General features: G+C 39.4%; 1 protein-coding gene across 1 annotated transcript; it reads right to left on the bottom strand.

The window, feature by feature from the left end:
* Positions 1-306: 306 nt before the first annotated feature.
* On the bottom strand, positions 307-19,093 carry ZDHHC13 (zinc finger DHHC-type palmitoyltransferase 13). The gene is made up of 17 exons (XM_063332524.1): positions 18,729-19,093; positions 17,516-17,658; positions 16,396-16,518; positions 15,842-15,919; positions 14,662-14,806; positions 13,305-13,369; positions 12,563-12,725; positions 11,444-11,569; positions 10,998-11,131; positions 10,116-10,216; positions 7,296-7,420; positions 6,152-6,214; positions 5,667-5,760; positions 4,166-4,249; positions 2,954-3,111; positions 1,515-1,612; positions 307-781 (listed from the first exon to the last, which is right to left on the bottom strand). Exons 1-17 carry the CDS (start codon positions 18,747-18,749, stop codon positions 646-648), a joined length of 1,857 nt encoding a protein of 618 aa, XP_063188594.1. The 5' UTR covers positions 18,750-19,093; the 3' UTR covers positions 307-645.
* Between the last annotated feature and the right edge of the window lie 4,851 nt (positions 19,094-23,944).

The following is a 23,944-nucleotide window of genomic DNA, read 5'->3' as shown; positions in this document are numbered from 1 at the left end:
TAATTCCCTCTTTTTATACACATTGCTATTTGCCATCATCACCTTACCCATTTTCATCCACTAACAGGGCATATATACCTGCAAAACATAAGGCATGTTTTACTTACTGGTTTGTGCCAACCTGTTCTTAAATATCTCACTGGTCACATATCCCTTGAATCTATTTCAGTCTCTAAAAATACACTTAGAAGCAGAAAAGCTCTATTTTATTACATGCAAACCCTCCAAATACAAAGACTTAACAGAAGGTTTCACAACATAAGCAATAAAATTACAGGGTAATTGTAATATTAAATTTTAAAATATGAACACTCTTAATTTTCAAATATAATTTTCTTTTATTATCTGCAAAATAAAGCAAAGGGTACCAACACGGTTTTGAAATTCTGCCCTAAAAACTTACCTTTAAAAATATATTCTTAGTGTCATCTCATCACATAAAATTTCAAGTAGTTTCAGCTCAAACTATATAAACAGACATATAGTGATTGTTCCATATACAAACCTGCTGCAGCTTACGCAAGATAGGTTTAATATTTGAAACAATAACAAAGCCAAGCAACTTCAGAAGATTTTGTAAAAATTAACAAAATATCCAGTTTTATTTAGCTTTCAGCTCCACAGTTTTAGAAATTCAGCACAACCTCATACAGAATGAATGTTTTTCTCCTTTGCCAGATGAAAAAGGTTGTATTGCTTGGTCCAGTCAACTACATTGGGTTTGAACATACCAAAGCAACTGCACTGAAAAAAGTCTGCAAGATTCTGGAAGCATCCAAGACTGAAAATGAGAGAAATATCAATTAATAAACCTAGGAAAAGAAGACCGCAGGCAGCAAAAATACACATTCGCCATAAGACAGTACTTAAGCTATAAAGCTATCAAGGAAGACAGCTCAGGGAGAAGAGACTTAAGAACAGCTCTCTATTGAGCATCATTCCTTTGCTGAACTTCTACAACCTGCACTACATTTAAGAGCCAGAGCAGATTAAGTTCAACTCAAATATTTCAAAGCTAGTACTTCGTAAGATCTCATCTGCTAACACACACGAGGAAACACCTACTTCTAGTGTAACAGGGAAACTTTGGTACTAATTTCTCTATTGAGCTAAATACTGCAAGCAAAGCCAGAAAGGGGCCAGTTCATACCTTAATTCTCTTTCTGAACCTACAGAACAGACACAGAGATTGATGAACAAATTAAAGGACAACATCCCCTCACCCCCAAAATAGCATCTACTGATTAGAGCTATGGATGACTTTGGCACATCTTTTTCCTGCGTACGCAGCCATGCAGAAAGAACCCCCGTAGCTCTTATGCTGGCTGTTTATTTCCCAGGGCGAAGGAAGTTCTCAGCAAGGAAAATGAGGCCCATTTCCTCCTCTTAGCCCAACTCATCACAGACACATCCACAGACTACCATTTTTATTTTTTTTTTGCATTTATGAAGTAGTGAAGCAAATCTGTACTGAAAAGATACATGCTTAATACACACTGCTCATTAATACTCACTTGTACGGAGTTCTCCTGACTGAAACAGGATGCTTAGAAGATTTTCTCTGCATCAGGAGGTTCATTCTCTCATGCGAGGTCAATCCCAAGAATGCAATCTTACAGAAAGGAAAATATAAGTATTGGTTAAAACGTGAACACCACATATTAAAATTCTGGTCACACGAAAAGATCCTATCCAGAGGGATGGAGGGGAGGAGGCTGGCCATATCTCACAAATAACGCCATAATTAATGACTGAAAAGTATGTTTTTAAACATCACTTGGACTAAAACAGAACCCAGCAAGCTGTAACATTAATGCTTCCGCTGAGATGGCAAGCTTAATTGGGATGACTGTAATGACTACTTTTATCGATGACTGTAGAAGTGCAAGATCTACAGCAGCTAAGCACCTATATCCTCAGATCTTGTCTATATGCTACCACACAGATTAGTAGAAAAAGACCCCCCAAAAAAGACAAAGTAGCCTAGCAAAAATGATGAAGTAGATGTCAGAGACTCAACAATAACATTTTCATTTTCTTGATTCCATGTCTTCTTTCACTGAGTTTCACAATGAGATTTATGGGTTTTTTCTGTATTTTTGCTAACCTATTCCTTTTCTTGGTTTTTTTTTAACCAACAGAAATCTTATAAACCCTTATAAACAGCTGCAAGGTTGCTTCACTGAATGACACGCTGAATATCATAAAGCGGTACATTTACAAATGACTGAGGATGATATCTCAGTGTCTTGGACACCACAGAAATCCAGCAGCGCATATTTTAAATTGTGCAGTTTTTTTTTTTTTTAAACAAGATGTAAAAAAAGTCTTTAGCTCAGGATGCTTAACGCACATTCAAATGACACATATTTCCTAAAAGCTGCTAAAGAAGCTGTTTGCTAGATGTTTTAAGACAGCTCTTCTCAATCTTGTTTGCATAGCCAAGCTCTCTCTGAGAAAACATAAACAAGAAATGTGACAGTCCTCATCAGGATAAAATCCAGGTCATGTATTTTTATTATAGCAATGGGATTTAATACAGTCTAATGACGCACTGCTGAGCTCTGCCATAGAATTTTCAATTCAGGACTAATTGTGCTATCAAACTTTTGGGCCATTTTTGGGGCAGTAACACCACTTCGATTAGTCAAATATGTGTATTGCCTTTAAATACACCTTTTTATAGGTTTGGAATTTTTGATGAGCAGTGAACCCAGAACTCAGTTATAGGAATGATTTGCAGACTGATCCTACTTTTAACATGGGAATGTTGAGTGCACAATTACCCATGAAACGTAAAGAACTGCCTTGAGATTTAAGAAAAAGACCTAGATATGACATTAATTAGTCAAGGAAAGCAGGCACAAAGTTTTTATGGGAGCAAATAATCTAGGGAAAAGCCTTACTGTGATGACTCTTTAAGAGAGAAGCATAGACTGAAGCAAAACAATACCTGATAAAGCTGAACAGTCAGCCCCAGCGAAGCCCACAGAGTATGAAAACAGGCTACTGTGAAGATGTAGGAAACCCAGGGAGAACAACATACTATCTGGGTGAAGTACGTCCATGCTCCATCTTGATGATAACTTGTTGCGCAATGGTTTGACCAATCTGACAAGACGCATAATCAGTTAATTATGTTTTTAATATGGGCCACTGAAGAACTGAACAAAGATTATTCGCATAGAATGAATATTACATTGCAATATGCTCTAGAAATACCACACTTAATATATCGTGTTCCCACCTGAAAGCACCCACACAGATACATGCCTGCTTGCTATTCTGGCTGCATAATCTTTACATCATGTGGTCATAATCCACCACGGGAACATTCAAGGCACTGGCTATGTACTTTTTTTTTTTTTGGCAGTTAACTAGTGATACTGAATAAATCGTCATCTCTCATTGTCAAGACTTCTGAAATTTTGCTTCATGCTTATTTGTAGATTTAGGACAAGAATTTATCATTTTTCTTAAACACCATCATCAACAAGAGACGACATTATGGTGAAAAGCCCATGGAAGCAATATTCTACCACTATTTTACCACTATTAAATAGATGTAAACTGGAATATCCACTGTAATAACCACATATGCCTTTAACCTATAAAAAACCCAAACAACTAAAAACAGTGTAACATTTTTTGCCTCTATGTCAGTAGAACAATAAAGAGGTTTTCCTCCCACATTCCCTCACACACAAGAAATGGAGAAAATAATACACTTTTTGCATATGTAAGAGCACCAAAGGTATTTCCAAGTAACAAAATCAATAAAGCCTTTGCAATAATGTATTTACAAACTTACTTTCTATTGCAGTAAAGCGTATCCAGACTAGAACTTGTAAGTTGACCTTCCTCCACGTGGCTTCCCTATTTCATCTCTAACAAAACTGCTTTCTGATATTGTATTTTCCAACGGACATCCCACTAGAGCTGTATCTTAGTTTCTACTCAACACAAGCATAATCAGGTATTTGACCAACGACTCAGATATGATATATTTTCATTTAAAGACAGGATTACAAGATAACATAATCGCTGAAATATGGTATCACTTGCGCAGGTATAATTACACTTGCTGGAAATGAAAAGCTGAAAAATAAGGACCACACACATGCACCCTTGAAAGCTAAATTAAAATAAATTAATGGATACATACAGAGAAGAGTTCCATAAAGTAGCCAGACACCGGTCATAGTTAGGAAAGACAGGAACAATAGGTAGTAACGATGGTTCCCAATGCCTGTATTTGAGGCAAAGAAAAAAAACAGTTCAACATTTTAAAATTCAGCAGTATTTGCATTTCCCCTTAAGTTAATGAGAATAAAAAGAATCAAACCCACTTCTTATTATTACCTCTGCTATTCTCAAGTGAGTTTGACAAGGCTGATCTTCTGCCTCAACTTTCTCCTGCAAGCCACCCCAATTTATATAATAGAATGAGTTCTGATAGTCAACCAGGATTTGTCTCTCCTTCAGAGCATGCCTTCAACTGTTTTAGTGAGATGAGGACTAATTATGCAACCACAGCCCTCCCCACGCACACTACAATTGTCTCATGTAACTGAAAAATCTAAGCCATTCAATTTAATTGTTTGACCTTTGTGCGCTTCAGAATTGCAAACATATGCCTAAAACCATGCCGGACTTCTGACAGAGAAACTGTTACATGAAGATATACAATTATTTTTTCTTTAAATTACAATCAGCATTGCTCAAAGCTTTGAAACAATGCATCAGAAGGATGTCTCACCACCTTGTGAATAGCAAACACTGTAAAAACACTTCCAAGTATTTAACATTAAAAAAAAGCAATTGGACAAAAAATATGCTGAAAGTATATTGCTACAGATGTAAAGCTCTAACCTTTCTATCTTGAGCATCACCAGTAATGAGACGGAAAGGAAGAAAGAAGTTGTTCCTCAACGAACGCAAGAACATCCAAAACACCCTACGGGGTTATCTCAGTGGGCCTGCTGCTCCAGCTGCTGTCTCTGACAGCGACAACCGGCAGCATTAGTTCAGGAGGACAAACGAGCCTGACTGCTTTCTACAGTTCATTCTCTTCATCCACAGCTACTGCATTACAATGTCAGAGCACACATCCTCGTCCAGTTCTGTTAGTATTTACTTTCGGGCACATTGTCCAAAAGTTTGTCTAATGCCTTTCTGAACCTTCTGATACTGCCTGGATCTGCAAACCCTTACAGCAGCAAGCTCCAAAATTTCACTACGTGCCACGTAAAGACATTCTTTCTTTACCACCTCTAAATCCCATTGCTATTCTCACTGAGCCTCCCCTAGTTCTAATATGATGTGCTTGGCAAATAACAGTTCTGCAATCACTTTAGCCACCATCTTCATTGCTTTTTTTTAAAAAAAAACAAAAACAACTCTCAATCATGTCCTCTGTTCCTTCTTCCCTCAAGAGAAGAGAGTCCCAGGCTTTTTGGTCTCTACTCCTAGGGGCACCACTCCATCCCTTCAATCATTTTATTTGCCTTTCTCTCTGACACCTTATTTCCCTCTGGCACCTACCTGTAACCCCTTCAGTATCAACGGTGTATTCTTATATCAGGCGTGCTCTCTCTCTAAGGCATTATTTCTGCAACTTTTAAAATATGTGGCATTTTCAAATTTGATAAAACAAACACTCTCACCTACGCACTGTCCAATCCACAGAGAATGCTGGTCATATCTGGCTACACATGAATTACAAGCCAGGCAGTGCATAGATCTCAAAGGCTTCCTTACCTAGTTGAGGATGAAGGAAAAGAATACAGTCATGGCAAAAGCATTTATTTCGCTCCAAGTTTGGAGCCTCATCTCAGGGGCACGATCACATTTTGTACAATTACTGTATAACAGACCCCACATCGCAGAACACAGATGAGAACTATACATCTTAGTTTTACAAAAAGAGATTGAATTAATAATAATAATAATTATTATGCTATTTTATTAAAATTAGAGGCCAAGGATCTCAATGCCTCTCTATTGTCACTGTAAAAAAATAATAATAAATCTAAGTAATATACAACAAACTGTGCATGTAACACTTCCATGACCAGCAATAAGCTTTTTATAACAGTATTGAGTAAAAGCCAGGTTAAAAAAAGAATACAAATACCAAAGGCTCACTTACAAGACACGATGTGCAAAATGTTCTGAAGTCCAAGCAACCTGCTTCTGCAAGAGCTACAATGTTCTGAAAGACAAAAGTAGTTCACGCTTGCATTTGGATCACATTTGCAGGGAGATCTATGAAGATTTTTACATTCGGCCTTTTGCAGTTCATAAGCATTTTGACTGACAAGCACCAATAGGAGTAACTCGCTTTTTAAATTAAAAAGGTCCAGGAGAAACACAACAGACTAATGCAACTTCACTCATGCAGGACTGTTCAGAAAAGCATTTCTATGTTGGCAAAATTAATAAATAATGTGAATGAAATAGTCTTAAAAATGAGATGGTATTAAGATACAAGGTACCTCTGATATAGTCAGCCAGACTTCAGAGAGATGAGGAGAGCTGCTGTATTTACTGTCCCTTTATGAATACTAGATAGACAATGTTTACTAGTCCCGTGGCAACAAGTTAAAATTGCAGTTTATTCTCCCAGACAATCTAAAGAAATACCACCTCACGGAGAGCAAAGAGACCGCAAACAAAATGCTTTCCTTAATCCACAACCTGGGGAGACCAAATCCTAAATTCTCTAGTGATTGGTTGGCTGTGATTTCTTTTTGCACTTCTAAAATAGAGCTAGGAAATAGCATGCGATTTACACGATGCTTAAGCACCAAAAAATCAAACCATTATACACATCCTCAAAGCATCCGACAAAATTTAAGCCGTCTCTAGCCTTTGATATGTCATACAAACATGAAACACTGTAGAAACGCACTGTGAGTATCTCTTTCTAACCTTTGACAACTAGAGTGAAAAATCATTCAAAATTTATATTTATTAAGTGAAGGTCTATGTGAATTTATATCGCAGATAATGTCAGTGGTGTGGGTCTGTACGATGTTTGGTACAGACCCACGTTTCAATGAGAAGATGGAGGCAAGTAAATTATGTCAGGATGATGAAGATAAGGAAACAAGCAGTAGTAGAAGAAATTATCTGTGATCTATGTTGTTCAATGACAGAGCTAAACACTTAAAAAAAGAAAAAAAGTTTTTTCACTGCTCTCAAGTTGAACAAAGATACACAGGACGACAAAAAAACCAACCAAAAATATGTATGTGTTGCACCAGGTGAGCCCTTCCATTCGTTTCACCTACCTCTTTTCTTTCTTTTTCTGAAGTCTTAATATATCCAGGGTCAGTTCTCCAAGTTTTATAAAAATAATAAAGGAGACCCACCACACTGAACATGACGGTGATTTCAAGAATTGTATTGGTCACATGTAATATTCAGGTTAAGGAATATATTCTTATATATATTCTGATGTCACTGCTATTTGTCAAACAAAATATTCTACAAAATTAATTTATGCTATTTTACAATCAACAAAAAGGAACAGAATGATTTTTGCTTTTATAGTAGGATCCTCTCTGTCCTTCGGAGGCCATTATATCACAGAAGCTGAATATTCCGTCATTTGAGTGTTGAAGAGAAGACTTTTACAACTGTATAAAGCTGCATCACACTACAGCTCCCTGTCCTCCTCACTAGCAGAGCGCAGACTTTTGCTTCTGAACATTGAAGAGACTGAAAATTAATTCAACTTCTTTTTTCCCCCCTCTGAATTCTTTCTATTTTATTTAAACAATACCAATCAGACATGCATAGTTATTAAGCTTCCAGCAGCTGTGAGATTTGTTTGACTGCTGCACACACCCCTAAGTCACCAAACAGGCTCTTACTCGGACCGTTTTCTAAGTCTTGCCCTCTCTTGTTGTTCCAGCTAAAAAAACTGAATATATTTAGATAAAAAAAATGCAACTTCAGTCAACCTCTGTCACTCAAAAAAACCACGCAACACTGCCAAACACTTCTGAAGGTAATGGGGCAGCTACTGGGAACCCTTCTTCCCTCGCAAATATACTAGAAAAACCGTGATGATACAATGACAAATTTCTGGTCTAATTGGACATTTTTATTCTTGCAGACCCTTTGCTTTTACCCAGTGGCTGACTGTTTTAATGACTGTATATAGAAGAAAGTCATCTCTCATGAATTCTTAGCAGACTTAAAATTCGGTCCTTTTCATATATAGTTATTTGCTCCAACTTCTCCAGCAGACAAATTATTATCATACTCGACAGAGGAGATATAGTCATTAGGAACACAACTTTTACGCTATGGAGTAAAGAGATCTGTATGTCAGGTGAAAGAGGGAGAAAAACATATCAACTATCTCCATACAGCCACAGAGGAATGCCGAGTGGGATACATTTCATACCAATTAAAGTCAAGCATTGAACCTGAGAGCTCAAGCTCCTAAAGAACAGTCCATGATGCCACCAAGGAGCAGCCAGGGAGCCCAAGCCTGGCTCCCATCTCCAGTGACCACTCAGTCACTATCTAAACTGCACAGTGTGAATAACTCTTAAAAAAAAAAAAAAAAAAAAAAGTGCTGCAACCTCAAGATTGTTTTGTCTTACAAAATAAAACCACTGCAAAGCAGCTCTAATTAAAATCAAGATAATAAATTATGAAATATTGGTGCTGTCTATTAACAGTCATACAGCTGCGTTTGTTACGATGCAATTGCAGGGTCCACTACAGAAGTCAAAATGATTGCCTGTGGATACCGCTGGTCTATTCACACTTCTATTCTTTTTTGGAGCTGGCAGTAGTCCTTAACTAGAATGGCTGGATTTTCATTCAGACAGAAATACAGGTAACTAGAATACTGAACGCTTGTATAACACTCAGATCTGTGACCAGCTCCAGAAGGAAAAGACATTAATGAGAAAGAGGGTTGGACAGTGAAATGGAAAACCATCCACTTGCCCATCTCACCAAGCTGTGGTTAGACCTTCCAGAATATTGCTACACTCTTTATCTTCAGCAAAGTGTCTGACTCAAACCCCTATGGTTGGATTTTTTTTTTCCCTTTTAATTTAGATGACACCAAGAAAATCTTCAAACTTCACAGCGCAACACCGAGTAACTTGATCTTCATTTAGACAAGCATATGCGTCTATCCCCAGCGGGAATATACTTGATCAGTTCATCGAAGTTAATCCTGATAATTCTAATAAGAACATCTTAATTAGGAAGAGTACAAAGGAAAATGCCAGTTAAAGGAGGAAGTAATTAAAAATTAATTAAAATTGTGTAGCAATATACTATAGCTGGTTTAGTAGAAAATTATTTACAGTTCTAAGTATCTCCCTAAAGGCCTTTTCATAGAACTTAATCAATAAATAAACAGATGCCCCCTGTGTAACAACAAAGCAGGGCACTGAAAAGAGTGTGTAAGCTACTAAAATATTTTTGTACTTTATTTTTGTGCAAAGCCTTTTCAAAGAAAGTAAATAAAAGGTAGACATTAATGCCCTGTACACAGAGGATGCAGCGTAACCTGTGAATAAAGAAAGATGGGAGACTGGAAGATCTATTTTGGAGGGACATGAAGAAATTTGTTCCCTGTTTTTTGCGGGGGTGGAGAGGGTGTTGTTGTTGTTAAAAGCAGAAGCACAAATACCACTAGCTATCAAATCACTGTCATTTCAGAAAGAAGAGATGTTTTGAAAATTACTATTAATGCATGTGTTATCCAGTCACACTACATGCCAAAATACATTACTGTATGAGGGTCTCAATGAGGAAGATTAGAGTCACATGGAGGTGGTAACAGGGACAAGTAGGTTAATAACAAAGATGTTTTCATTTTGATATTCCAGTAACATAAGAAATAGTTCAGAATTGTACACAAATATCTGCTAAAGATGAAAGAAGGTATGAATTTTTAGTCCGTATGAAACTTTAATTTAAACTCAAAGATACTCCACCCCTGCTCAATGGAAGTAAACCAATCTTACCACACGTTAAGTCATGCAGAATTATCTGGGACTGCTCATTACTCTTTGCATGACCAGGCTTGGACTTATTAGGAAGAGTTCTATTGCATTTCTTGACCAAAAGGATATCAGGCAGGAACCAGAGAAACCAGGTCACGGACATCCAAAAAATTGAACTTAGCAGAAATGCTGTGGGAAGATACCTTAGATTCTTGAGCCCCACAAATTGCCTGAAAGAACATTGGAAGAAAAAAATATTTTTTAAAAACGTATTTAAAACTTAACCCCGTAGAGTATAAATTATGATTTGTTATTTTAAAAACTTCACACCCAAAGTATATTTCATGTCTCTCTTAAAGCAATCAAGAATTGTCACTCAAAAGCATTATTTAGGCAGATGCGTAGGGAGTTAACAATGCAAAAACAAAACAGATGAATGCACTGTTCCAGCCTAAAATTATGTATCAGAAGTACTGCAGCACTAGGTGAAAAGTGCCATCTCTGCCTATTTGGCCACTGATAGCATTGCCATTTCAAGGAGCACTGACTCTTGCACTAAGTGTTGACAAAAGACGGAAACCTGCGACACAGCTTCAGATAACACTGGGAGGTCCGGGGAGCAGAGGGGGAGGGAATGGTTCATTAAAACTCATTCTGTGTCACCAATACAGAAGGAAAAGTCGAGCTAAAGCACATTTCTGAGTGTCTACCAGGTGCAGACCTTCAATAACACTCTCTTTATCATTAAAATTAGCTAACAGACCGCTTAAACACTTTTTGCCCAAATCTTTCAGTGATGAGAAACTATTATTTTACACACCTAAGACATTCAATTTCTGTGGTGGCTCTAAAAAGCACATGCATTTAAATCCTTCACACACTCTGCAACCATTTCTCAGGAGATATTTTTAACGCTAAGTGAAACTAAGCTCTGAAAAGAATACTGCATTAGATACCTTACATGGCATCTATAACAAATAAATACATATACAGAGAGAAAAAGCCACAAACCTCACAAACAGAGCCATCCCAAAGAGCAGGAAGAGAAGCAGACCTCCTTTCAAAAGCCAAGAATCAGAACTTAAGTTCACCACGTGTCCTATGGCCCACATCAACGTCAAGGAAGACGCCCACAGCAGGAAGACCTGGTTATTGTTAAAACATGACAAAGTATTCAAGCAGGACTTAGTTCAAAATTATTCAGTTCATGTAATAACAAATGCTGAAAGACTCAAGGTAGACAAGACAAAGTGACACGTGAACACATCAAAGGGGGGGCTGGGGGGGAAGACACAAAACCCCCCCACCCAAACCACTGCTACACGCTTCTAAAGCATTTTACTTCTGTGCGCTCAATTTCATAAACCTTAGAAGATCCTCTTGAGAAAAGAGATAATTGCATATTATTCTAAACATGGAATGCTGTTATTTCCATTAGTTATTACTTGTCAAATTACCTCATATTTCTCTACTGTTTTCAGTAACCTGTTATTTCTTCTGCTTCTCATTCTTTCTTCCTCTTTTACCATATAAACCATGAAGCGATTCAGACTTCGATAAGCAAGGTCCACTGGTGTCTCTCCCTTTAACAACAGAAATGTTTGTTTCTTTATGCACTTAACACATAAATACTTTCCTTTTTACCAGAAGCAAGAAATAAATATAGCTAAAACAAGAATCACTTGGCAGTTACCCCTCTCCTCCCCCCCCCCTTTTTTTTTAAGGCAAGGGTAAGCTAAATTCAGAGTTTTAACATGCTTAATCCAGTGCTTTGTAGTTCTGAAAACTGATACTTCCAACCAGATTATATCCATTTGAGTTATCTGTTGGACTATGTCCAATAACCTGAAACGCTATAGTGTCAGTAAGCATGTATTATTCTAGCAGAAAAGGAAGGTTTCTTGTTTATGCTAACTTTTTAAAACCAAACAATGTCTTAAGAGTCATACATATGAATAAAAAGAAGTGGCAGACGGAAAAACTGCACAGCTTAATACACAAACCCTGAATAGCTACACTGTACGAACATATCTATATAGTCATAGGAATCGAGAGCTTACACTTCTCATTATCAGTTTTTACAAATATTAGGACAAATACTTTCATATGTGATGGCCCCTTTTGAACGTATAAACAGGCATTATCAAACACTGGTTTTCACAGGGTGACATACATGTTTTTAAAGGCTTTAAGAGTCTCACCAGACACCAAGATACTGTTATTTTTAAAAGTCTGGCCGGAGTCATTACTCCTCACGACAATGTTTTGACGTAGAAAACAGACAATTTAAAAGAAAAAAAAAAAGAAAAAGAAAAAAGGGAGGATCCGCAAAGGACACAATTATGTTCCGAGTGAGTGAAAGGATTGGCTGTTCATCAAATGAAGGTTGCAAAGAATATCTGTAATCATACTTCGTGTCACACCACACGAAAGGTGCTAACTCCTTCTGGAAAAGGCTAAGAACGCCCGGCTCTTAGTCAGCCCCTGTTCCAAAGGAGAGAGGACTCAGATTTTTCTTTACATTCATTTTACACGTTCACGCTACGTGGAATGAAATATCATGAAAGAAACTGTACCTTGACATTTTTTACGTCCAGGCTAGCACCAGCTTCCAGCAAGAGATCCACTGCACTAGTATTGCCTGACGTTATTGCCCAATGCAGTGCAGTGTTCTTTTGAACATTGTCTACAGCATTGAGAGAGGGGTTAAACTTTAAGAGAAACCTCGTGGGTTCTGGTCTAGATGAAAATAAAGTATAAAAGTTAACAAACAGAAGATAACCTGCACTGGAGATGAAATTTTTGAACGTCTTCTAAAAACCACTGTTCCCAAACTGTGAAATAACAGCAGCTACACAATGCTGTGTCTCAGAACAGGCTCATCAAAGACAGATTCAAGTTTATAATTCAGCACCCGCCCTGAGGGTTTTTCTCCAGAATATGTTATCTTCCAATTTTAATAAATATGAGGTACATAGATAGATTATATCTTTCTACAACACTGTATATAAGCTTACATCTCCACATTTTATTTATTCTAAAGGCATTTTACTGTGCCCACCTCCATTTATTTTATTTTCTGGGAATTAACGCTGCAGCCAACTCAGCTGCAAACCTAAACTTCCTTAAGAAATTCTTTTGACTTTCTTTGCTATATCCAATTCACCACTTCATAACTCCTGATCTCTGAAATACTGTATATTTTAATACAACTAAAAGTGAAAGGAATGAGTATAACAAAAAGTTTTCATACGAAAAACCATCTCACTGCTTCTTGGGTATAATAAATAGCTTCTTTTTAAGTTATTCACTACTTACCCAATCACTTTTTGTGCTGATAACATTAAAGGTGTTTGTCCATTCAAGTCTGTTGTGTCTATGTTCTAAGGATAAGAAAAAAAATTATAAGCAAGTGATTACTAGCGATTTCAGGAAACAGAGAGATGGTCAGTTTCAGAGGTATTCAACAGGCTTAGCTTCACTGCAGTACTGAAAGAAACCAAATTATACCAGCCAAGAAGCAAACATTCATTTAAAAAATTTCTTCCCCTCTGAGTCTTGCATGTCACTCCTTTCAGAATACGCTGAGTCTCCACTATGGATATTTTTAAGGCAGACTCTCCACTACGGATACTTTTAAGGGAACCATGTTAACCACATTTCTTATCCTCTTTTGTGCAAAAATACTATAAATGAAGTGTGCCTCACAAACCAGCGCTAACCATCTTCCTTGCATAAACAGAGGTACATAACAGAATGTTCAAGTACATAAAACTAGTTTATTAAACAACAACAAAAAAAATTATTATATATAGAGATACGTAATTATTTAAACATCTACTTTGTGTTACCTAATCTTCTTTCTTTTCACAATGAAGGTTTCCTTCTTCCCTGTCTCCACCCATCATTGCATCAGACCAGATTTACTTAAACATTTAATCATTTAGATTTTTAGTAGAAGACCGGTAGGATAAAAACTTCCTTAAGTTTGTGATATATAGCATTGATACCTACGTTCCAGAAGTCAGTTACTCTACTAAAGAGAGCTCTATGAGAAAGAAATACCAAATCTTTAAATTTTAATACACAGTGTTTCAAAGAAACAGTCTAGATCATATAAGAACTCTCCTCTCCTTTTTATTTGACAATTTACACTTGTCCTTAATTCTGCTTACTTCAGATGTAAGCTAAGCAGACATCAACTAGAGTGGATACAATATAAAATTACAGAAAATACAGAAAACAGACATTTCTAATAAAAAACTCAGACCTAGTCTGATCATCTATTCTTCATGCTTCAATTGATGGACAATTGCACAGATTAGTAGTTACAAATTCGTAATCAAATACTAAGTACTTCATGACGTATACACTTCACATACTGCTCCTTGTTATCAGGTTTAAAAGCCAGTTGTTATTTATACAGCACCACAAATCTGCACAGCCTTAACAACTCTCCTTAAATGCTCTGAATCGTACAGCAATGACAAGAACAGGACAGATTATTTAAAAAAAAAAAAAAAAATCCAGGTTTCTCTGAGTCTATGGTACAGGGAAATAGTTGTCAAATACCTGCTTATCATCTAGAAAACAAAACAGTTAATTCTGAAATGTACGGTACACGGAGGCAGCTACTCGCAAGTAGAAAAGAATCCTTGGGACATCAACAACATACCTGGCCTTTTGCTATGAGATAAGCAACAATGGGCATGTGCTGAAACAGCACTGCTAAATGAACGCTGCTGAATCCTTCCCCATCAATAAGACTGGGATCCGCTCCACATTTCAACAGTAACATGACCATAGGTAGGTGTCCTTGTCTGTAACGATATATGAAATGAAACTATAGAGATGACAAAAAAAAGATGGAAATTTTAATAAAAGCATTGCCTTAATAATTCTCATAGATACCCTCCCCAAAAAGTTTCCTTTCAGATTCTGGTGTTTTTATTCAGGAAATTCCTTCTTTTAAATCAAAAGTTTATATGAGAAAGTTATATTAAATATATACCTTAATATGTTAATCTAAGGCAAACTGTTGATTTAGAATACGATGATTATTCTACAGCAATTTCTCCTGTGAGCAGTCTTTCTCAGAAGTATCTAACTGTGTTTGGCAGAAGGCTAGGATAGCCTTCTCTTATAAGAAGAGAGCCATGCTCTTACAAGAAGAACGAACTGATCTTCCAATGTCAGAATTTGCACAGAGCGACTGCGTGTGTGTAGTGGCAGCTCTATGGAGCCCGAGAGGAAAAGCTAATGCCACCAGGGGAAGAAGGGCGAAGACCTCTCTACATGCCTCTGAACAACAAGATGTCTTACACTGATCCTACTGCTACACGCTTGTGCTTTAAAGTCCAGGACTGGCAGCATTGAGTCTTACGAAAGCACGTCAGGGGAATCTAGTGCAGAAGCTAAAAAAACTGAAAGCGTATTAACTAGACAGGCTGAGATCTGAGGGAATCCATGACAACAACTTTTTCAGACTTAAACTGTGCCCTGAGAAGCATCAACAGTTAATTAATTTCAGCGCCCTAACACAGCCTTCTTTGCCCAGTAAGGCAGAACTTATGAGGCAAAGTCTGAGCAGCACTCCTTCATCCCTAGGGAAACTTCGAATTCTGAGTCCAAGTGACTGAAACACAGATACGCACATAACACAACTTTGTGGCCTGCAAAGTTACCAGGAATCAGAGAACAGATTTCAGCATTATTATGGACACGCTGTGAAGCTCCTTATACCTCAATAAAATAAACATACCATAGAATTTGATTTAAGATGAGCACTGTTGTGCTACACAAAATATAACTGTTAATACTACTGGGTTTACAATTAGTAGTTGTAAGCAGCGTACCTAATGGCCCAGTGAAGGGGAGTTGAATTCAAATCTCCGCCTAGCTGATCCACTATTGCCCCTTTGGAAATATAATATCTGTGTAACAACAACACAATAAGATTAAAAATAGACATAATAAAACATTAAAACGTCAAACTAAGGGTAACGTAGCTCTAGTAGTAAATAGCTCATAATAATAAAAAAAATCACTAGAGAAGTAAATGGACAAAAGTATTTTTTCAGTAAAGGATGCTATTTTGAGAAAATATTTAAGAAAAAAATATAGTAATTAGCAAGGCACTTATAAAATCAGCTTTAATCTTTGTTAAACAAACCAAACCCAGGAAAAATCTAATGATTTCATGTACTACAGGATTTCACATACAAAGAAACTGTGGTAAGTTTACATTTCAGTGACATTTTCACCAAGGTAACTGGGTTAAAATTTGAATTTTATGCTTTTTTTCCTCAAGCAGCACGTTGCTTTGTTTTGAAGTATACCAGCAACAAAGTGATTATAAATAACGGTGGCAGAATACTTGTGTTACTTTCACAAGGACCCTAGAGCTTACTTAACCAGCTCCTGTCTGTTGTTTATCGCTGCCCAGTGAAGAAGAGTCACATTTTCTTTGTCTGGTTGTCGAACATCGTACCCTGCTTCTACCAGTTCTTTGCATCGCTCTACAAATCCATACCTTAAATGAGAAAAAAAAACCCATATCTATTTAATTATCATTCATTTGTTAAGTATTCCCCAGTTTAGAGAGAGCCATATACTAAAGAAAAAGTAAATCTCAGTAAGCACCACCCAGCAGTTCCTACTTGAGCAAATTCCCCATTGTGTTTCATAGAAGTCTTACAAAAAGAGTTGGGCTGAGCCTCGATGCGTAGAATTTTCTGCCTAAACAAAACAAACCTGGCCGAGATACCATTGTTTATGATAAAAATATTTACAATAGTACCTTTAAATGATTTTTCTTCTTTCACTACTGTCGTGGTTTAACCCCAGCCAGCAGCCAGGACCACTCAGCCACTCGCTTACTCTCCCCACTTGGGATGGGGGAGAGAAATCGGACAGTAGAAGTGAAGAAAAACTCAAGGGTTGAAATAAAGACAGTTTAATAAGTAAAGCAAAAGCCACGCATGCAAGCAAAGCAAAACAAGGAATTTATTCCCTGCTTCCCATCAGCAGGCAGGTGTTCAGCCATCTCCAGGAAAGCAGGGTTCCAGCACGTGTAAAGGTTACTTGGGAAGGCAAATACCATAACTCTGAACTTTCCCCCCTTCCTTTTTCTTCCCCCAGCTTTATATATTGAACATGATGTTGTATGGCATGGAATATCCCTTTGGTCAGATGGGGTCAGCTGTCTCTGCTGTGTCCCCTCCCAGCTTCTTGTGTCCCCCCAGCCTGCTCGCTGGCAGGGTGGTGTGAGGAGCAGAAAAAGCCTTGGATGCCTAGCAATAACCAAAACCACCAGGGCACTATCAACAGTATTTCCCATCCCAAACCCAAAGCATAGCACTATACCAGCTACTAGTAAGAAAGTCAACTCTGTCCCAGCTGAAACCATGACAACTACGGGGAGAAAATGGAACTGTAAAATTTCTCTTTGTAAAATTATCCAGCCTGGCTCACATCTGGGGACACTCCCATCTATTTCAACATTCTGCACATACAGAACATGTACTTACTGCGTAGCCTTGACAATATCACAGGTGCTGGGGTCTTCAACAATGGGATTCGGTCCTTGTAGCACTGGCAGATCTTTATCCCCATGGGCGCTATGACAGTTGTGCGCATGAGGTCGATGAGGCCCATGGCAATGGTTTTTACACTGTTGGTTAACCAAACATCTATCAACAAACATTATTTATACACTGCACATCACACCTCCCTCTTTACCAGAAGCGCATGCTACACTTATTGCAGAATCATAGGATGGTTTGGGTTGGGAGGCACCTTGAAGATCATCTGGTTCCAACCCCCTGCCATGGGCAGGGACACCTCCCACCAGACCAGGCTGCTCCAAGCCCCATCCAGCCTGGCCTTGAACCCCTCCAGGGATGAGGCAGCCACAGCTTCTCTGGGCAACCTGGGCCAGGGGCTCACCACCCTCACAGGAAAGAATTTCTTCCTGATATCTCATCTAAATCTCCCCTCTTCCAGTTTGAAACCATTCCCCCTCGTCCCATGGCTCCCCTCCCTGATAAAGGGTCCCTCCCCAGCTTTCCTGGAGCCCCTTTAGGGACTGGAAAGGGCTGGAAGGTCTCCCCGGAGCCTTCTCTTCTCCAGGCTGAACGCCCCCAGCTCTCTCAGCCTGTCCTCACAGCAGAGGGGCTCCAGCAATACATACTTGTCAAGTTGCATTAATATAAATAAGGAAGTTAATTTCAAGCACAGTTAAAACCGCCTGACGAGACTAATCCTTTCAGTCGCCACAGGGACACAGGAGGACACACGGGAAATGGTTAAGGTCCATCAGGCCACATCGCGAAGGCGTTGAACGCCCTGCGGAGCCGGCTCCCGACACAACGGCCCGGGAAGCGACACCCCGAGTCCCACAGCAGGTTTGGAAGCACACGGCCACCGGAGAGCCCCTCGCCCGGCCCCGCTCGCCTCAAAACCAGACGCGAGGCGCTAGAAGAGGAACCAGAAGGGACGCAGGCCTCCCTCCTCGGTGCGCGGCAGCAGCCGGGGCCAGCCACCGCCGGGGGACACCATCCGCCGGGGATCACTCGCGACCCCCGCCCCGCCGCCTCAGGGGGCCCCGGGGCTTCGCCGCCGGCCCCAGCCCTCAGGCAAGGGCGGTCCCGGGCACCTCCCCGCGGCCGGGCGGACCGAAGGCAGGGCGGCCCCCGGCAGCACCCTTCCCTCCCCAGCAGCCGACCCCGGGCCTCCCCTCACCGCCGGGCCTCCGGCGGCCATGCTCCCTGCCCGAAGCTCCGCGCCCGCCGCTGCTTCCTGCTACCGCTTCCTGGTTACCGGCTCCGGGAGCGGCAGCGAGGGCGGGGCCGGGCGGCCGCTGTACCGGGCTGGGGCCGGGCACACGGGGGCCGGGCAGCCGCCCGCCGGGCCGGGGGGCGCAGCGGCCTGTTGCGGGGCAGAGCCTGGGGAAGGCGCCCCTGACCTCCCCCGCTGCCGCAGGGCCTCTTCCGCAGGTGGGCGGCCTCCGGTTCCCTTCAGTTCTGCCTCAGACTGCTCCTTCTCTTTCCCATAAGCAACAACGTGGAAATACTCATGCGGTGGGTGCTTGAATTTTCACACAGGACCCTCTCCAAGGTTGAGGACAAGGACCAGCTCCTTTTCGGCTAGCACAGTCTTCAGGAATCCACCTGAAAGCAATACCAGCCCCATGTCTTGCCTACAAAGTGATTATAACTGGGGTTATAACCTATCCCACCCGCACGCCTTGTACGACAGGAGGAGCCGAGGGGACGCTTGGAGCCAGCGCAGGGCTCAAAGGCTGACAAGTCCGTGTTAAAACATGAGAAGGAGTTGCCAGCCTTTATAAAGCTCGTAAACATGTTGACGCCTGATAATGTTGTAAGCAAACGTTACAGTATGAAATAATTAGCCTCATAGTGAGCGCATGTCCAAAAAAACCCAAAACAAACAATGCCTCATTTACAACTGCCTGTGTGCTGGTTAAAGCAGGAGCGAGCATCATAAAACACGTACGGCAGTTAAGGGAATCATAAATCCGTCCTCTGACGCTCAAGGGTCTGATGTTGCAACCTTAATATCATTAATTTGGCATGTCTTCGTATGTAGGTCCTGCAACTATTTTTAAGGGGGGGAAAAAATATTTTCTTTTTTATATAGTCATAGCAAGACTTTCCTTTATCATTAGAGCAATATCTACAAATTCAGTCAAAGAAATCCACCCCCAGTACACAGCAAATGGCCAAAATAAGCGGTTACCAACTATCTGGAGAGAACTGAAAATGCTGGTTGGTTAGCACTGTGGGCTGACATCAGCTGGAAGATGCCCTTGTTCCTTCCTTCCTCCTCTCCCTCTTTGATCTTGATCCATGGAAAATCTCAAGCGCAATGCAGCATCAGCCGATGGAGATCTGGCTGGGTTTGGGGGCTGTGCGCAGGGGTTTCTGATCTGGTAAGAGGAAGGCTGGCCAGGCACATCACATGTATTTTCAGCTGAGTGTTGCTGCCTTGGAAAAGGGATGGTTCTTCATCACGTTCTTTTAGGAAGTTCATATCCTGTTAGTAAGTTTGACAGCTGCCAAAGGTTCTGAGGCGTGCACGTCTTAATGAGAAGATGGAAAATTCCAGAAAAAAAAATAATCAAAGGCTTTATTGGTTTGTTTTGTTGCAAGAAATAAAAAGAAACTCTTCACCATCCTACAGCCCTCAGGCTTGTCAGATCTGATGCTGAAAACAGTAATAGTAGCAGAGATTCACGAAAGTCACCAAAATACTGTAAAGAGTGCTGTTACCTTCCAGATCGAGTGGCTATCAAAATGCTTTGGTTTTTTATGACTGCTGATAGCACCTTGTACTTTCTATAAACTTCTGCTGAGATTTTCAATCATTTTAAAATGCATTAGTAAGCTGTATGAGGTAGGTAAACATTGCTCAGAGCACTCCTCTTACATACTTGGCCTTTATTTGCTTTTCCTGATCTTTTTACTGTCTGATCTTCCTGTTTCTTAGGCTTCGTCCTTATACCCTCCTTTTGTTTTTCCAGTTTCAATCCACCTCTCATCATAATTTATTGTCCAGAAGGAAACAGACCGCTACATTGGGATCCACGATAGCTGCTGAAAAGAAGGCTCAGAAAACCATATTCCAGCAATACCGATGTTCATGAGCACGCTAAATCAATACGGGAAGGTATTCCCACTCAAGCTCTGTTTATCAAGTATTGTGAGTTTTTTTTCTCTGGTCTCGCTCCAGCAGGTCATGCCCCCACGCCTGCCCCAAGTCTCCTTCCACGACGCTGCAAAGGTGCAAGTTGAGCACCTCCTATTCATGCGGCGGATTTAGCGCTGGAATATCCCAAATGGCATAGTTTAGGCCCCTAAGTTGACTAAAGGAATAAAAATAAGCATTATTTCCGCTATCAGAGAGAAATTGGCAAGATGATTTTAAAGTGGTTTTATTTCTAAATTCATGTTAATTTTAGCATGTTAAAAAAAATAATTTAAAAAAAAATTATCAGCCATGGAACGTGTTCAAATCACCAAAGAAATAACAACTGTTATTTGTTGTTGTTTAAATCATCTGAAACTGTAAATGTTATGAATTTTTAGTTAAAGTTAGTACCTTAAGGAAGCTGTTGCAAATACTGTGGGCATCTGCTGTCCTCCACGGTTACTGAAGAGTGGGTGAATAATAGAAACCTGCTGCAAACAAACAGAAAAGATTCCCTTCACAAGATCATTTGGAATGAGGCCAGAAAAAAAAAAATAATTCTGAGTGTGGCTGCTGGAGGCTGCTCACGGTACATTAGGAAAAATTGCTTTATTCCAAATAAACTACCACTTGCTTTCCCAGCATTATTGTGGAAGAACAAATGTGGTTACTCATAGTCTGTAAGTTGGGCTAGCAATCGACGTGCACAGAATGAATGCAAAACCAAATTCCAGTTGACAGGTTAATACAGATTTTCCTTCCATATGCAGAACTGCTACATAAATAGATATTAAAGCAGCTCTAGTTGATAAAATATTGAGAGCTTTAATTTGGTTCAGTATCACAAAATGTTTTTTATATGATTTGAATACAGAATTGATGTTGGGGAAGCTTAGGAAGAAACACTCTTCCTAATTCTAAGGTACCTGTGTTAATTCTAAGGTACCACAAAAAGATTTGGTGGGCGCTTTGCTGCTTCAGTATGTAACGGATCCCAAAAAATGCAGAAATAAAAATAAAACTGAAGAAGAAAAGAAGTTAGTATTTTCCAGTTTGAGAGTTAGGATTTGTTAAAATAGAGAAGTTAGAGGTTTTCTGCATTATCTGAGACTGTTCACAAACCTTAAATCACTTGATTATATGGTATTGTGTGACAGTTGGTAGCAGTAATTACAGTAGTATGCTGGCAATTTTCAGCTTGTTCTCTTTAAATCTTTGTTACCTGCAGATCTCACCTCTAGCATCCTTTTTTATCCTTAAAAAAACACCAAACCAACCTTTCCAAAAATAGGAAAAAGGAAGCTTTTCCTCCTGCTACAACTGGCTTTACGAAAGAATTCATGTTTGCTGTTGCTGGAACCTCGAGCAAAGCTCCTAGGGGAAGGCAAGATTTGGTCCTCAAAGAACAGATGGGAAAATTTCCATTTTAAACTACATACTATCTTTATTGTATTCGTGGTTTTTGGAACATATAGTGGTTACTGATTTAATGTAATTTTTTTTTTTAAACAGTCAGCCACTATTATCTCACAGCATACAGTGACAAACTAAGCTTAAACAGGTTTTGGTGAACTATTTGTGTACAACAAATTGAGGCAGAACTGAACAGCTTGATTTTTTTTTTTTTTTGGATAATGCTGCACAGTTAACACATCTCATTTATTTATACTTGGTGAGTAAATTTGCTCAAAGTACTTAAGTGTTTGCATGGGTAAGAACAACTTCTACTTGTTCGCAATCCTTAAAGGACTAAGACTTGGATTAAGTCCTAAAACAATCATTCTCCCTCCCAAACAGCCTTTTACAAGTGACTTTGCCCGTGATTAGTGTCATTTTGATTAGATAATGGTAAAGAGATCCTTAGGTGTTTAGCAGCTCTCAAATAGCATTTTCCATTCACTGGATAAATGACAGAGAAGCAAGTATAAGAAAAAAAAAAGCCATTAAATCAGGTCAAATTATATGAAAATTGCAATTTAAATAGTATAATGCTTTTTTATTATGGCAAAACATCATATTATGCATTTTATGTTTCCCCTTATTGCTTTTGATGCTGTTTTATGAAGCAGTATAAGATTTTTGTATGAAAGTGTATCTTTTCTGAAGAAAGAGTTAGAGGGCACAGATAGCATTCAGTTTAATTCTGGAAGCTACCTCCTTATTCTGTTTCTCCTAAAAAAAAAAAAAATAAAAAAAAAAAATCTTTCTCCGATTCTGCTGTACAAGGACTTTTTCTGAAGCCACAGGAACAACACCGCAGACCTGCCAACAGAAGGGTCATTGTAATTACACCTCTGTTTACACCCCTAAACTAAAGCCATCAACTCTGCCTGTGAAATTTGAATAACATGGATTGTACGTATCCTCAGAAGGTTTCAGATTCCTTTTTGGTATTATTTGTGCACAGCCAGAGGTGGTACAGAGGCACTGGGCTATGACACAACAACTGATGTACTCCACTTTGCAAGTTCTCAAAGGAAAAAGACGTCCAAGAACACTGGCTAAGGGTTCTTGATCTTGCTGAATTGCCACGAACTGTCGTTTAGGTGTATTCCACATATTCATTTCGTTGCTTGCTTCTCTTCCAGAGGAGGTAGTAATAAGCACGTGTTATACATTCAAAAGCTGACACTTGTTTTGGCTGGAGGAAAACAGGTAAAGAAGGAACATCCCTCTTCACTGACAGGAGCCAAGATTTTCACTAGTTAGTTTATAGTAGTACAAACTGTCAGCTACAGCTGTGCAAGAGTTACTCAAGTCGGCCTTCTCTGTTCTGGTGCCTTCCTACCCCTCGTGTCTTTTTGTCAGCTGTGACTTTACAGACTAAAACCTACAAAACCTTCAGGCTACTACATGCAGAGAAATGCTTAGGAAACTCTTTCATAAACAAATGTAAGATACTTCAGGAAACCACAAGAGGAGGCATCACTCCAATAACGTAATTTTCTAAAGAAAACATTAGGAAATTAAATATGTTAGAAGGAAGCGACATTTTAACATCTGGTAATTGTCCTCAACGCTAGATCATCCATTTCCTTTCTCTTTCGCTCCGTCTTCACCTAATTACACCACAGTTGTGAATCACTTCTCCTTAGTGACTGCATCAAAGCCTTGCTTATATTTGACTTATAGGGGGAAGGGCTTTTTGATACATGACCTGCAGCGTTATAGAGAAAACTCATCACTAAGTGATCCTCACATACCACCTGTAAAGCCAAACATTAGAATAAAGCATACTTTCCAGACGC

This window comes from Chroicocephalus ridibundus, chromosome 4 (assembly GCF_963924245.1).
Source record: "Chroicocephalus ridibundus chromosome 4, bChrRid1.1, whole genome shotgun sequence".
NCBI classification, from domain to species: Eukaryota; Metazoa; Chordata; class Aves; order Charadriiformes; family Laridae; genus Chroicocephalus; species Chroicocephalus ridibundus.
The sequence above is the reverse complement of the archived record's forward strand: the minus strand, read 5'-3'. Positions and strand labels throughout refer to the sequence as shown.